At 33.0% G+C, this 14,700-nt stretch overlaps 3 protein-coding genes and 1 long non-coding RNA gene across 7 annotated transcripts; 2 read left to right on the plus strand and 2 right to left on the minus strand.

The window, feature by feature from the left end:
- Nucleotides 1-1,070: 1,070 nt before the first annotated feature.
- LOC111204189 lies at nt 1,071-3,411 on the plus strand. The gene is made up of 2 exons (XR_002656596.2): nt 1,071-3,169; nt 3,263-3,411. It is a non-coding gene; the product is annotated as an uncharacterized LOC111204189 (long non-coding RNA).
- Nucleotides 3,412-8,777: 5,366 nt separating this feature from the next.
- On the plus strand, nt 8,778-9,746 carry BNAC03G20740D. 2 transcript variants are annotated; one of them, XM_022699055.2, is made up of 2 exons: nt 8,778-9,547; nt 9,611-9,746. In XM_022699055.2, exon 1 carries the CDS (start codon nt 9,128-9,130, stop codon nt 9,500-9,502), a length of 375 nt encoding a protein of 124 aa, XP_022554776.1. In that variant the 5' UTR covers nt 8,778-9,127; the 3' UTR covers nt 9,503-9,547; nt 9,611-9,746. The 2 variants fall into 2 exon arrangements, 1 of the variants encoding a protein (XP_022554776.1); XR_007321262.1 differs by having other exon boundaries at nt 8,779-9,558; nt 9,622-9,746.
- Nucleotides 9,747-10,139: 393 nt separating this feature from the next.
- LOC106427754 (ADP-ribosylation factor GTPase-activating protein AGD7-like) lies at nt 10,140-12,520 on the minus strand. 3 transcript variants are annotated; one of them, XM_013868474.3, is made up of 4 exons: nt 11,636-12,520; nt 11,314-11,391; nt 10,459-11,045; nt 10,140-10,366 (listed from the first exon to the last, which is right to left on the minus strand). In XM_013868474.3, exons 1-3 carry the CDS (start codon nt 12,416-12,418, stop codon nt 10,461-10,463), a joined length of 1,446 nt encoding a protein of 481 aa, XP_013723928.1. In that variant the 5' UTR covers nt 12,419-12,520; the 3' UTR covers nt 10,140-10,366; nt 10,459-10,460. The 3 variants fall into 3 exon arrangements, with proteins under 3 accessions (XP_013723928.1, XP_022554775.1, XP_013723927.1); XM_022699054.2 differs by having other exon boundaries at nt 10,444-11,045; XM_013868473.3 differs by having other exon boundaries at nt 10,140-10,375; nt 11,636-12,518.
- Nucleotides 12,521-12,952: 432 nt separating this feature from the next.
- Nucleotides 12,953-13,510, minus strand: LOC106427769 (histone H4). Its single transcript, XM_013868497.3, has one exon. It carries the CDS (start codon nt 13,386-13,388, stop codon nt 13,077-13,079), a length of 312 nt encoding a protein of 103 aa, XP_013723951.1. The 5' UTR covers nt 13,389-13,510; the 3' UTR covers nt 12,953-13,076.
- Between the last annotated feature and the right edge of the window lie 1,190 nt (nt 13,511-14,700).

Below are 14,700 nucleotides of genomic sequence, written 5' to 3' on the forward strand. Positions count from 1 at the left end.
AATATGAGAAAAAATATATTAGATACTTTCTAGCCATGGGGTTTCTCTTAATTTTCGGAAAAATTACGGTGGTTAGGGAAGATATTTCATTTTTTAAAAGTGGTATTAAATTTGAGATGAAGTTAGAATTTTTTTTCTCATTTTTGTGTTTGCGAATTGCGATTATGAGTGATTTGTTTCTTTTGTGTATTTTCATTTTTATTATTTTATTGGTGCCATCTTCTGCTAATAAGCTAAGAGTTTAGGAGAAGGAATCAGTCTATGATCGAGGCGGATGAACCGTAATTGACCAACCAATATGTAATGGGCCATTGGATCAAGTTTTTTTGTAATGTTGTGGAATCTGAAATTCTATCTTTTCTACTTTTAAACATTTGATTTCAAAATAGTCTGAGATTTAATGCGAGTATGTGACCGCGTGTGCTTAAAGTAAAGAAAAATGACTATAGTTTTCATGAAGGTTGTGATTGTGAAGAGTTTTTGGCCCAAGTGGATTGTTTACTGGCTATAGAGAGAAGATGTAAGAATGAACAACCATGTGAAAGGGATGGATTTAATAACTGATTGCATATTTGATTTTATTTGACTGATTGTGCTTGTGATTTATAGTAGATGTCATGATTTACTTTAACGTTCATTTTATTTACAATTTATTAGCATGTTATCTTGTTTGTTGAATTATTATTTTACTACAAAATAATCATATATTTTACCACAACATTCATGTAAAACAAATATAATTTATAAACAAGTTAGAACAAACACCCGTGCGGGCGCACAGATCAAAATATAATGTGGATTAAACGTCAAGTACACGTCGACAAAAAAGTGTCTAGTACAAAATTATAATACTAACTAGGTAAAGACTTGTGCCTTACAGAGTGAGGATATGGTATCAATAATAAATTGTATTTTTTGCATATATTGTATATAAATTGGATTTTTCATTAGTTAGTAATATTTAAATATTTTTAAAATTGTGTAACGTAAAACCTTACGAATATACTTTGTAATATTGAAAAATTGAGCCAATATGTAATGTACAATCTTACACATAATTTTTTTTAAATATTCACAATGTGTTGGATTATTCAATTTATTTGATTTACATGGCCGTATCGAGAGGAAAAGAATATTTGGACATGATTTATTTGACTTGGACCAGGTTTGTTGTTTAATCTTTGTATGCTTAATAATTGTTGATGGGTTTATCTTCGACGACATGTTATTGGCCCTAAACTATTGAGAATGAAAAACATATCCAATTTCTTAGTTCTAATCTATCAGCAAGCAAAACAAAATAAAACTGCTCATCTTGTCTATGTGATTAAGAAAAAAAGATTAGGATTTACAACGTAAAATTCAACATGTTTGAAGTTCCCAGAATCTTCTAACTAAATCTTACCCAGACGATTCTTCTATTAGCAATTTTTCTTTCCCTGTTGTTGTTTCTTCATCGACATCAACCATCATCTCCTCCGATAGTCTATCAAGTGAATTAGCTTCTCCCACAATTTTTGGGTTCTAACCTTTGCTTATATAGGTTGAAGAACATACTGCAAGAATATATGCCTAAGATTTTCCAATTGTTGACATATATTTAGCTTGTCAATCACTCATACAATTAATAGTCATAAAGCATTAAGGGGGATGTATTCAACTGAGAGTTTCAGGTGATTTGTATTAAAATGACAAATCCACTGTTATTGAAACATGAATTTTAAAAACTCATTTAAAATCCACTGTTATTGAATTTGACATTTCTTAAAGTACTCTGAAATCCACTGTTATTGAAAATATTTTAAGTTGTGGAGTTTTAAAGTTTTCAGGTGATTTTAGGGTGTTTGGGTATGATTTCTTAGTTAAAAAAATTAAAACTCAAATCTCATAGTTTTAGGTGATATTCTAGAGTAGTTTAACAAAAGTCAAATAAATCTCTGCAACTTATTGAAATCATCTAAAACCCCATTAAAAATTAAATCACATCAAATGTTAAATTGAATACATCCCCCTAAACATTAATCTTATCCATACATTCGTCCTTGACTTTAAAGCATTGTAAAGGTATACGCAATATTTAGGAATCACCCTAATATCATTGCCATATATAAAGATTACCGTTCAGTTGAATTATTTCATATAGTTAATACTATATAAATGTTTTTCTAAAATAAAAGATGGCAACTTAGACTATATTACCGGGATGATTACACAGTATTAAACTATATTCATTCTTACTTTTCTTGTATACATCTGTATCAGATAGTAAACCAATTTTTATTCGGTATGTTTAACGGTTAACCACATTATTCGAATTACAATTCGGTTTGTGATAACCGTTTGTCAAATTTATGAATGTGACATATTTTGTTGTTTACTGCATTTTTGTCTAACTTTATGAATATAATGTTTCATTGATTTTATGTGTTTGTATAAAATGGTTTAATGGTCTTCTATGATCTCAGCAAGTTCTGATATCATTGCATAAAGTATGTAAAAAAAATGTTTACAATAGTTTCTTATATACCCATGTTTAATTCTATCTACGGTTTAGATTGATGCTCTTTTTACAATCTCATATGGATATGTTGCTTTAACTAATGTTTAATATTTGATTTTAATGTAAATGGGAAAACGGCAATGGTAGTAGCATATTTTGTAAATATTGTAGTAAAGAAAGTGGAGTTAGTTATTTAGGTTGGGAATCATTGTGGGATTGACGCCTAAGCATGGCATATATGTAATATGTAAATAAATTACAAACTAAATGTTACTCTCCCAGAATGTAAAGAGATTTTTTTTATCAAGACCAAAAATCCAACCAATTTAATTTTCGTTGAACAATGTCAAATCCAACAAATGTTTCCAATAATAAAAATTTTATAAAGCTATAAATAGGGATTGTTCATAGTAATCAGAAGCATCAAAAAAAGACAAACATAGAAGATACACAAAACTAAAAAAAAAAAAAGATGGAGAAGAACTGTATATGCATGTTGATGATTATGTTTATTGCATTGACGATGATGTCATTACCAGCAATGAGTGAATCGTATGAAGCTTGTTATGATAGGTGCATTTCCTCGTGCCAAATATTTTTTGAAGGAGTTGAAAAATGCATTCACGATTGTGTTGGTATCAAATGTCATAAAACACATGTACTCCCTCGGTATGTATAATTCATGTATCATATGTATATATGTAATACGTGAGTATGTATGTATGTATGTTGAAAAGGGTTTTGGTGGCGATGGATTTACAGGATGGCGGTTAAAGGGATGTTTCAAGAAATTCATACATAGAGAGATATGTTATTAAACACACATGATGTTTAAGTTTACTACTCTTTGATTTATATAATTTTGAATAATAAAATTCCTTCATCATTTTTAGAATTTAATTGTTTTCACAACATCTTCAATTGCACATTTTTAATAGTTGTCTTGTTTCATAGATCTTATTGGTTTGCAGTCGGACTAAATTTACATATAGGCATGTACCATTTAGAGTTTTAGGCCATCCAAACATTAGATAACTCATTGCACCTAATCCAAGAATATAAAAAACTTAAGATTTTGATTGGTAGAATGTGACTTTGTTTTTTTGTTTTAGAAAGAGGCTATAAGTTTTTGTGTTGTAGTTGTAGCTGTAATTTCTATTGCCATATTTTCTAAGTTAACTTTCATGTTGTAACTTTTAATTATTTATTTAAAGCATGATTTGTAAATTGAAGTTGTAGAAAGCACTCAGATCAGTTACCAATAACCTTCTAAGAATGCGAAAATTGTTTTATTTTATGTGATATTGGAAATCTTCTCTATCAAAAGAGAAGTACAAAAAAATCTAATGTACCAAAATCATAGGAAGACCATTTCATTAAACATTTAATATAACATATTTGATTATTTAAATTAATTAATCAAATATATGTTATTTCAAAAAATATCAATAAGAATATTAATAAAAAAATTAAGTATAAATTTAAATTTTATTATATTTACAACAAAATTTGTTTGATAAAGAATCTAATAAGATCTTACAAAAAAAATTGAATATTTTGAATAAAATAATATGTTAATTAATTTGTAATTAATAATATAATATTATTATAAATTAATGATTTTTGTCAACTATTATAAATTAATGATTGTTAGAATAAAATTTATGCACTATATTTTATAAATTTTATAATTATAAAATATTTTTTTTTAAATGTAATATGAAAACATAAACTATCCTAGCAAATATAATTTCTGCAATATAAATAAATAAATTTAAAAAATGAATTGTATGCAAACTGTATAAAAGTTATAAAAATATTTTATAAACTATTTTCTATTTGATTATTTCAGATTCTAAATTTACGGTACTTACACACTATTAGAATCCATCATAAATCCATTTTTTCTAACACCAACGAAATAAAATAACGGTACATAACGACATAGTTTCAAAAAGGCCCGTGAAATTAGGACATCCGAGACAAGACGAGGAAGACGCGACTCGCTAAAAGATAAATTCTGACGAAGAAAGTGATGTTATGAACTCAATTCCATACTTGAGGGAATCGTGCATGATCAATTGATGCAATTTGACGACGTTTAATGTTTTGGAACGAGGCGAATTGCATTCGTGTCGCATGAAATATATGACCTCCCCTGACATGAGTCTGAATCCAAAGATAAAGTTTCCTTACAATAATACTTAACAAGTGTTTTATTTTTATATACTATACAAATATGAGAAAAAATATATTAGATACTTTCTAGCCATGGGGTTTCTCTTAATTTTCGGAAAAATTACGGTGGTTAGGGAAGATATTTCATTTTTAAAAAGTGGTATTAAATTTGAGATGAAGTTAGAAATTTTTTCTCATTTTTTGTGTTTGTGAATTGCGATTATGAGTGATTTGTTTCTTTTGTGTATTTTCATTTTTATTATTTTGTTGGTGTCATCTTCTGCTAATAAGCTAGGAGTTTAGGAGGAGGAATCAGTCTATGATCGAGGCGGATGGACCGTAATTGACCAACCAATATGTAATGGGCCATTGGGCCAAGTTTTTTTGTAGTGTTGCGGAATCTGAAATACTATATTTTCTACTTTTAAATATTCGATTGCAAAATAGTATGGGATTTAATGCGGGTATGTGACCGTGTGTGCTTAAAGTAAAGAAAAATGACTATAATTTTCATGAAAGTTGTGATTGTGAAGAGTTTTTGGCCCAAGTGGGTTGTTTACTGGCTATAGAGAGAAGATGTAAGAATGAATAATCATGTAAAAGGGATGGATTTAATAACTGATTGCATATTTGATTTTATTTGACTGATTGTACTTGTGATTTATAGTAGATGTCATGTTTTACTTTAACGTTCATTTTATTTACTATTTATTAGCATGTTATCTTGTTTGTTGAATTATTAGTTTACAACAAATTAACCATATATTTGACCACAACATTCATGTAAAACAAATATAATTTATAAGCAAGTTAGAACAAACATCCGTGCGGGTGCACAGATCAAAATATAATGTGGATTAAACGTCTAGTACACGTCGACAAAAAAGTGTCTAGTACAAAATTATAATACTAACTAGGTAAAGACTTGTGCCTTACAGAGTGAGGATATGGTATCAATAATAAATTGTATTTTTTGCATATATTGTATATAAAATGGATTTTTCATTAGTTAGTAATATTCAAATATTTTTAAAATTGTGTAACCTAAAACCATACGAATATACTTTGTAATATTGAAAAATTGAGCCAATATGTAATGTACAATCTTACACATAATTGTTTTTAAATATTCACAATGTGTTGGATTATTCAATTAATTTGATTTACATGGCCGTATCGAGAGGGAAAGATTATTTGGACATGATTTATTTGACTTGTACCAGGTTTGTTGTTTAATCTTTGTATGCTTAATAATTGTTGATGGGTTTATCGTCGACGACATGTTATTGGCCCTAAACTATTGAGAATGAAAAACATATCCAATTTCTTAGTTCTAATCTATCAGCAAGCAAAACAAAATAAACTGCTCATCTTGTCTATGTGATTAAGATAAAAGGATTAGGATTTACAAAGTAAAATTCAACATGTTTGACGTTCCCAGAATCTTCTAACTAAATCTTACCCAGACGATTCTTCTATTAGCAATTTTTCTTTCCTTGTTGTTGTTTCTTCATCGACATCAACCATCATCTCCTCCGACAGTCTATCAAGTGAAGAATTAGCTTCTCCCACAACTTTTGGGTTCTAACCTTTGCTTATATAGGTTGAAGAACATACTGCAAGAATATATGCCTAAGATTTTCCAATTGTTGGCATATATTTAGCTTGTCAATCACTCATACAATTAATAGTCATAAAGCATTAAACATTAATTTTATCCATACATTCGTCCTTGACTTTAAAGCATTGTAAAGGTATAGGCAATATTTAGGAATCACCCTAATATCATTGCCATATATAAAGATTACCGTTCAGTTGAATTATTTCATATAGTTAATACTATATAAATGTATTTCTAAAATGAAAGATGGCAACTTAGACTATATTACCGGGATGATTGCACAGTATTAGACTATATTCATTCTTACTTTTCTTGTATACATCAGTATCAGATAGTAAACCAATTTTTATTCGGCATGTTTAACGGTTAACCACATTATTCGAATTACAATTCGGTTTGTGATAACCATTTGTTAAATTTATGAATGTGACATATTATGTTGTTTACTGCATTTTTGTCTAACTTTATGAATATAATGGTTCATTGATTTTATGTGTTTGCATAAAATGGTTTAATGGTCTTCTATGATCTCAGCAAGTTCTGATATCATTGCATAAAGTATATAAAAAAATGTTTACAATAGTTTCTTATATACCCATGTTTAATTCTATCTACGGTTTAGATTGGTGCTCTTTTTACAATCTCATATGGATATGTTGCTTTAACTACAAGCAAAAGAGGACGAGTAAGTATGGCAAATATGGAGTTTACGTGTTTGTAACGTGCGCAATGTTGGATTTATTAGAAAATATTGTAAAAGTTAATGTTTAATATTTGATTTTAATGTAAATGGGAAAACGGCAATAGTAGATTGAATGGTGGTAGCATATTTTGTAAATATTGTAGTAAAGAAAGTGGAGTTAATTATTTAGGTTGAGAATCATTGTGGGATTGACACCTAAGCATGACATATATGTAAATAAATTACAAACTAAATGTTACTCTCCCAGAATGTAAAGAGATTTTTTTTATCAAGACCAAAAATCCAACCAATTTAATTTTCGTTGAACAATATATACACATAGTAAAATCTAACAAATGTTTCCAATAATAAAAAATTTATAAAGCTATAAATAGGGATTGTTCATAGTAATCAGAGGCATAAAAAAAAGACAAACATAGAAGATACACAAAACTAAAAAAAAAAAAAGATGGAGAAGAAGTGTATATGCATGTTGATGATTATGTTTATTGCATTGACGATGATGCCATTACCCGCAATGAGTGAATCGTATGAAGCTTGTTATGATAGGTGCATTTCCTCGTGCCAAATATTTTTTGAAGGAGTTGAAAAATGCATTCACGATTGTGTTGGTATCAAATGTCATAAAACAAATGTACTCCCTCGGTATGTATAATTCATGTATCATATGTATATATGTAATATGCGGGTATGTATGTATGTATGTTGAAAAGGGTTTTGGTGGCGATGGATTTACAGGATGGCGGCTAAAGGGATGTTTCAAGAAATTCATACATAGAGAGATATGTTATTAAACACACATGATGTTTAAGTTTACTACTCTTTGATTTATATAATTTTGAATAATAAAATTCCTTCATCATTTTTAGAATTTAATTGTTTTCACAACATCTTCTATTGCACATTTTTAATAGTTGTCTTGTTTCATAGATCTTATTGGTTTGCAGTCGGACTAAATTTACATATAGGCATGTACCATTTAGAGTTTTAGGCCATCCAAACATTAGATAACTCATTGCACCTAATCCAAGAATATAAAAGACTTAAGATTTTGATTGGTAGAATGTGACTTTGTTTTTTTTGCTTTAGAAAGATGCTATAAGTTTTTGTGTTGTAGTTGTAGCTGTAATTTCTATTGCCATATTTTCTAAGTTAACTTTTATGTTGTAACTTTTAATTATTTATTTAAAGCATGATTTGTAAATTGAAGATGTAGAAAACATTCATATCAGTTACCAATAACCTTCTAAAAATGCGAAAACTGTTTTATTTTATGTGATATTGGAAATCTTCTCTATCAAAAGAGAAGTACAAAAAAATATAATTTACCAAAATCATAGGAAGACCATTTCATTAAACATTTAATATAACATATTTGATTATTTACATTAATTAATCAAATATATGTTACTTCAAAAAATATCAATAAGAAGATTAATAAAAAAAATTAAGTATAAATTTAAATTTTATTATATTTACAACAAAATCTGTTTGATAAAGAATCTAACAAGATCTTACAAAAAAAATGAATATTTTGAATAAAATAATATGTTAATTAATTTTGTAATTAATATATAATATTATTATAAATTAATGATTTTTGTCAACTATTATAAATTAATGATAGTTAGAATAAAATTTATACACAATATTTTATAAATGTTATAATTATAAAATATTTTTTTAATGTAATATGAAAACATAAACTATCCTAGCAAATATAATTTCTTCAATATAAATAAATAAATTTTAAAAATGAATTGTATGCGAACCGTATAAAATTTATAAAAATATTTTATAAATTATTTTCTATTTGATTATTTCAGATTCTGAATTTAGGGCACTTACACACGGTTAGAATCTATCATAAATCCATTTTTTCTAACACCAACGAAATAAAATAACGGTAAATAACGACTTCAAGCGGTAACGAAAACGGCGATAAACTTGGTCGTTTTAGAGTTTCCGCATACGTCGTTAGAAATATCAAAGAGCAGGTGAGATTTGGTTAACCTCTTTCTCTCTACTTATCTTCTTCATCAAAGCTACTCCATCTCCATGGCTGAAGTTTTCTCGCTATAAATCGACAGAGAGAGACGATTATGCTTTAAGAAGCAACCTTTCGATGATTCGCCGTCTATTCTCGTCTCTGACTCACCGATTCGGCTGGCGGATTCCGCTTTTCCTCTACGGAGCTACTTGGACGGCGTTTCTGACGATCACCGTCGCGATTATCTCTCTCGCACCGGAGTTCGCGTTCGTGTCGGCGATTTACCCGTCGTCTTCTTCGGTGGAGTTCTCGCGCCGCTGCGGCTCCGACGCTGCCGTTCTTGTGCCCTTAGATATTCCTACGGAGGTGTTTTGTTTGCCGGCGAATCTGTTCCGGAGGTCGAAGATGGACCTCGTTGTGCCGCCGGTTTTTGCAGCCATAGTGGTCGCTGTCTCCGCCGCTGTGGTACGGACAATGGGCCTTTGGGAGGAAGAAGAAGCAGCCCTTTAACGTAGGCCCATTATATAATATAACATTGCATAGACTTATCCTTCGTGGGATATGGGATATGGGATATGGGATATGGGATATGGGATATGGGATATGGGATATGGGATATGGGATATGGGGTATGTGGATCCTCTTGATATGTAATCTCTTTAGTTTCATTTGGAGCAATAATTAACATAAATATTCACAGGATATTATTATATTTAAATTTAGCGAATTATATAATACAGTCATCCTTACGTTTTAAAAGTCTAAAGAAATGTTTTAAGAGTTTGAAGAAGGCTCTCTTAAGCTTTGATAAAGAATTTTTTTTTGTTTCTATCAGGAATTATGAATTTGAGTTGAAAAATATAGTTTATTATTAACCGTGCGGATCAAAAGATATTTATAAAATTCTTAAACATAATATGAATAGAATAATATTCATAAAACATTTTGTGGTGCAAATAAAACCAATTAAATAACAAAAATGTAAATATTGATAACACATTTAAATTTATTGATTATAGAATCATCGGTCATGGTAAATATCTGTGATTGAGAAAGAAGAGAATAATAGAAAAGAGGAAAAATGTTTTTGTGGTCATTACAAATTTTCAAAAAAAAAAAAAATTAAGTTCGAATCTCAAAAAAAAAAAAGAGCTGAAGACTAACCTGCAGAGATTAGTAAGCAGCCCTCTATAATGCTTGTACAAATATAATAAAAACTATAGTGTAGAAGAAACAAATAATGACGATCAATGAACGCCAAGCAATCGATAATGAGAAAATGGTTGAGATCACCACTCTCTGCTCTATCTATTTGTGACAGAGCGCTAGGCTTTGCTTTTGTCCTCAAGTGTACAACTTCATTCACCATTTATCCTGAAACACCTGTGGTTTTAGAGGTCAGTGTTACAACAATTGTAGTTAATACTAATATGTTTGAATAGTTTGTTTACTTGATAAGAGCTTACCGCTAGAGAAAACCTCCACCGGTCCAAGCAGTGTCTGACTTCCCATTGTGACCTACAGATTTCTTATCCCCTGCAGCAGTCTGATAATAGCCATCATCATCATCATCATCTTTACCATCATTATCACCCCAACCAGCCCAACCATCATCATCAGAAGTCGACACCTTCGCTGCTGCTTCCTTTTTGGGATTGTTCTTCTCTTCTCCCCAGTCATCCCAAGAACTAGAGTTACCATGACTGTTGTGGTAACCACTTTGTGGTGCTGCTTCCTTTTTGGTATTGTTCTCTTCTCCCCAGTCATCCCAAGAACTCGAGTTACGGCTATTGTTTTGGTAGCTTGATGATGATTGCGACCCTCCAAGAGATGAGTTTGTTACTGCTTTGTTCTGGTAGTAACCGTTGCCCTCGTTTGTATTCTGTTGATTCCAGGTTGATGCTTCTTCTTTAGTGAACTCTTCAACCTTTTGTGAAGCAATTGCCATTACTCCTTTCATGATCCCCCATGTCCTCTGTCCTATCTCTGTTGTCTTACTCGCAACAACGTTAACAGTCTCACTCACCGTGTGATCTAAGCCACCTTCTTTGACCTGCAAATGAACAAAAGTTTCTCATGTTAAATTAAACTCCACTCTGGTTGATCTAACTAGACAATTATGCAGCTAAACAAGACACTTGTTTTTTGTTACATACTAGACTGGAAGCCTAGGCGCAATTAGATACCAAAAATGGAAAAGAGAAAAGAAGACTACAGATTTGCTACCAAGAAGAGTGTCTTCACTTCAAATCAAATGTGGTTTTCAAGGGTAATTGGATACAACCTAAGCCAATGATAGAACAGAATGATAAAAGAAGTACCTTGGAAGTAAACTCCATGGTTCCTGTCTGAACAACATTCGCAGCTGATGCGGCAACAAGAGACAATCTTCCGAACCCCTGTTTGAGCAAAACGAACACAATAAAATAAACAGAGATCAAATTACTCAACTCAACATCTAATCTAATCTGACCACCATCAAAAGCATCAAGCAGACATGGACAGAGAAGACGTCACTCAGCTCAACATCTAATCTAATCCGATCACTATCAAAAGCATCAAACTTTACTCCAGACATGACAGCCGAAAATGTCACTCAACTCAACATCTAATCTGCTCATTATCGAAAGCATCAAACTTTACCTCAGACATGACAGAGAAAACATCTCCACCACCACCACCACCACCACCGTGTTGATTGCCTCTCGGAGCTGGACCAGGGCTTGATCCAAACCCCACATACTTACCTCCTTGCGAAGGAGGAAGCCCCTCAGGCTTAGACTCATTCTCAGCCATCCTCTTCGCGAAAAAACTCTCTTTATTCGCAGCAGAAGCCTCAAGCTGCGACCTCGAGTATATATCCTCCGAAGACTTCGACTTCGCCGGGGCGCCGCGACCTCCCGACGATCTAAAATCACTCGCCGACTGATTCCTCCTCATATCACTCGAAGATCTAAACGAATCATCAGCCTCCCAATCATCCCACCCCCCATTGTTGTTCCCGTTCCCCAACGGAGGCTTCTTCTTACTCACCGACACCGACTCCTTCACAACCGGCGGGTCCCTCCACTGCCTCCCCTCCGCCAACGCCTGGATCCGATCGCGATACACCGACGCGGCGTTGGAGTTGTACTTTGACACGATGTCTGTCTCCTTGGAGACCCCGTAGAGAGCGAGGAACTTGTTGAGCCGCTCGTTGCCGCCGGATTCCATTTTCTTGATCTGGATCTCGGACCATGAATCCATGGTGACGGATCTGACGAAGGAGATGTGGACGCCTAGGCCTCGGTGCTTTCCAGAGCATTCGAGGCACATGAAGATGCCGTAGGAGACGGACGCCCATTGAGGATTCTTCTGGGAGCAGTCGACGCATACCTTGTTCTCGGGCTGTGATTGGAGCGTGCGTAATCGTCTCGCTGCCGCCATGGTGGCTCCGATCACCGAGTAATGCAAGATCTGGTTTGACCCGACCGAACAGATCTGATGAGACAGATGTGTGTTTCTTCGCTTACTTGTTTGGTAATAAACGGTGGTAATTGGCGTTATACGTGTACGTGTTTTTATGGCACGTGCGAAGTACATGGGAAAGTTAACGAGTAATTAGCAAAACGACGTCGTCTCATAATCTGGGCCAGTATAAATTGAAGCCCAAACCATAACGGGATATACAGCCCAAAAAGAAACTGCAGAGGTTTGTAATTAGCAATTGCGCCTCCTGTTAAAGTGTGTTTAATTTAATTTCGAACGCATTGTCACAAAATTTTGTAACCCAGGTTAATATACAAACGAGTAATTCTTCGTTTCAGTTTTGCAATGAAACGGTTTAAGACCACGAATCCAATCGGATATACAATAACCAATTTAATCCTATCCCGGTTAATGAGATAAGAAGTTGTTTAATTTGTTCTTGATTAAAACGACGATTCAGCTTAACTATACCGACAATTTTGCAAAATATAGTAGATAAAAAGTGTTTTCATTAAATTCAAATCGCTGAAACATTCTAAACGAAACTCTAAAACAGCTTTAATAGATTAAACAAACCCTAAAGACAAACGCGATTTACAAACTCCAATCTCATCCCTCAACCGCCGAATCCATACAAAGTTCGTCCTTGCCTCTTCAACGCATAGACAACATCCATCGCCGTCACCGTCTTCCTCCTAGCGTGCTCAGTGTAAGTAACGGCATCGCGAATCACATTCTCGAGAAAGATCTTGAGAACACCGCGAGTCTCCTCGTAGATCAAACCGCTGATACGCTTCACGCCACCTCTTCTAGCTAGACGACGAATCGCGGGCTTCGTGATGCCCTGGATGTTGTCACGGAGAACCTTCCTGTGCCTCTTGGCTCCTCCCTTTCCCAACCCCTTTCCTCCTTTTCCTCGCCCAGACATTTTTCTTTTCTCGGAAAGTTTTTAATTGAGATTCGCTTGTGTGTTTTCGATGTGTAGATCTGAGAGGATGATGAGAGGTTTATATATGAACATACATCTTTGTGTTTTCTCTTTTTTATTTCTCGAGGAGGATATGATCCGTCGGATTTAAGTTTAATCTACGGTTGTGAATATCGATCCGCGTGATTTTAATTTTGGCTTGCGTATGTGGCGTAACATAACGGCCGTTGGATGTCGTTTAATCGACGGTTTCTAGTATCGATCTGCGTGCTTTTATCTTATTGGCTAGCGTCTGTGACATAACCATATGGCATTGAGGAAGTGAGGAAAACGGCGTCGTTGAGTTTTAACCGGGAAAGACGGAGAACATTTACTTTGCTGTGAAAGAAAATAATTTACTTTGACAAGTTGATGATGGACTGAGACATTCTTGTTAGTATTCAGACAAAGCATGTGAAATAGATTTCTGAGATTTTGAATTACAAGACTGTGTAACCAAAGTGAGTTTTTGAGCTCAGGTGAGAAACCTCTCGCAATAAAAAACAAGCTTATGCTTCTCTAACCTACTAAACATCAATCTTTATAGAGGTTAGAAACTTTTTTTTTGTGCAAGATGTTAGAAACTAAGAACCTGAATATCAAGTATCAACCATGGTAGAAACTATTCAAAAGAATATAACAAGTTTTATAATTGTTAAAGACATTGATCGCTCCTCCTCTAGGATATTTTCCTGTATTTCTCCTCAATGAATTAGACAGCTATATTTCATCAGAATCATCATGTTTCTTGTGTGCTACAATCTCTTTTTGCTGCTTTCAGGTGTGGTTTTGGCCTTCTAATGTATCAACTTTCTCATCCAGAAGAAGACGTACGGCATCCCCACCAAAGATCTGTATTCGGCTTCTCGTAAATGCTTCTTTGTAGAGCAGTCAAGTGACTTTGAACTCTCGTCTCACGGAGCTCGTTAAGACCAAGAGCATGCACTTCGACAGCTCCTGCTTCATCTCAATCGGTAGCCTCAACTGCATCAAATTATGTGTAATGATTAATTTTTTATTGCTTGAACTATATATATATAGTCTAATGTGCTACACATTTGACTGGAAGTTATAATCAGAACTCAAAACTCATACAGTTGATTAGTGTCATCTGCTGTCACAACAACTTTTCTTTCTTTTTCAGACCCCAAGTTGAATCTATGGATATGGTTGAATCCAATACAACGTACACAAGATTGCAACGTGGTGAAAAATTCCATTAAAACAGTGCAAATCGTTAGTTTTATTTACATGTTGGATTGATCAGATCGTG

This window comes from Brassica napus, chromosome C3 (genome assembly GCF_020379485.1).
Source record: "Brassica napus cultivar Da-Ae chromosome C3, Da-Ae, whole genome shotgun sequence".
Classification (NCBI taxonomy): domain Eukaryota; kingdom Viridiplantae; phylum Streptophyta; class Magnoliopsida; order Brassicales; family Brassicaceae; genus Brassica; species Brassica napus.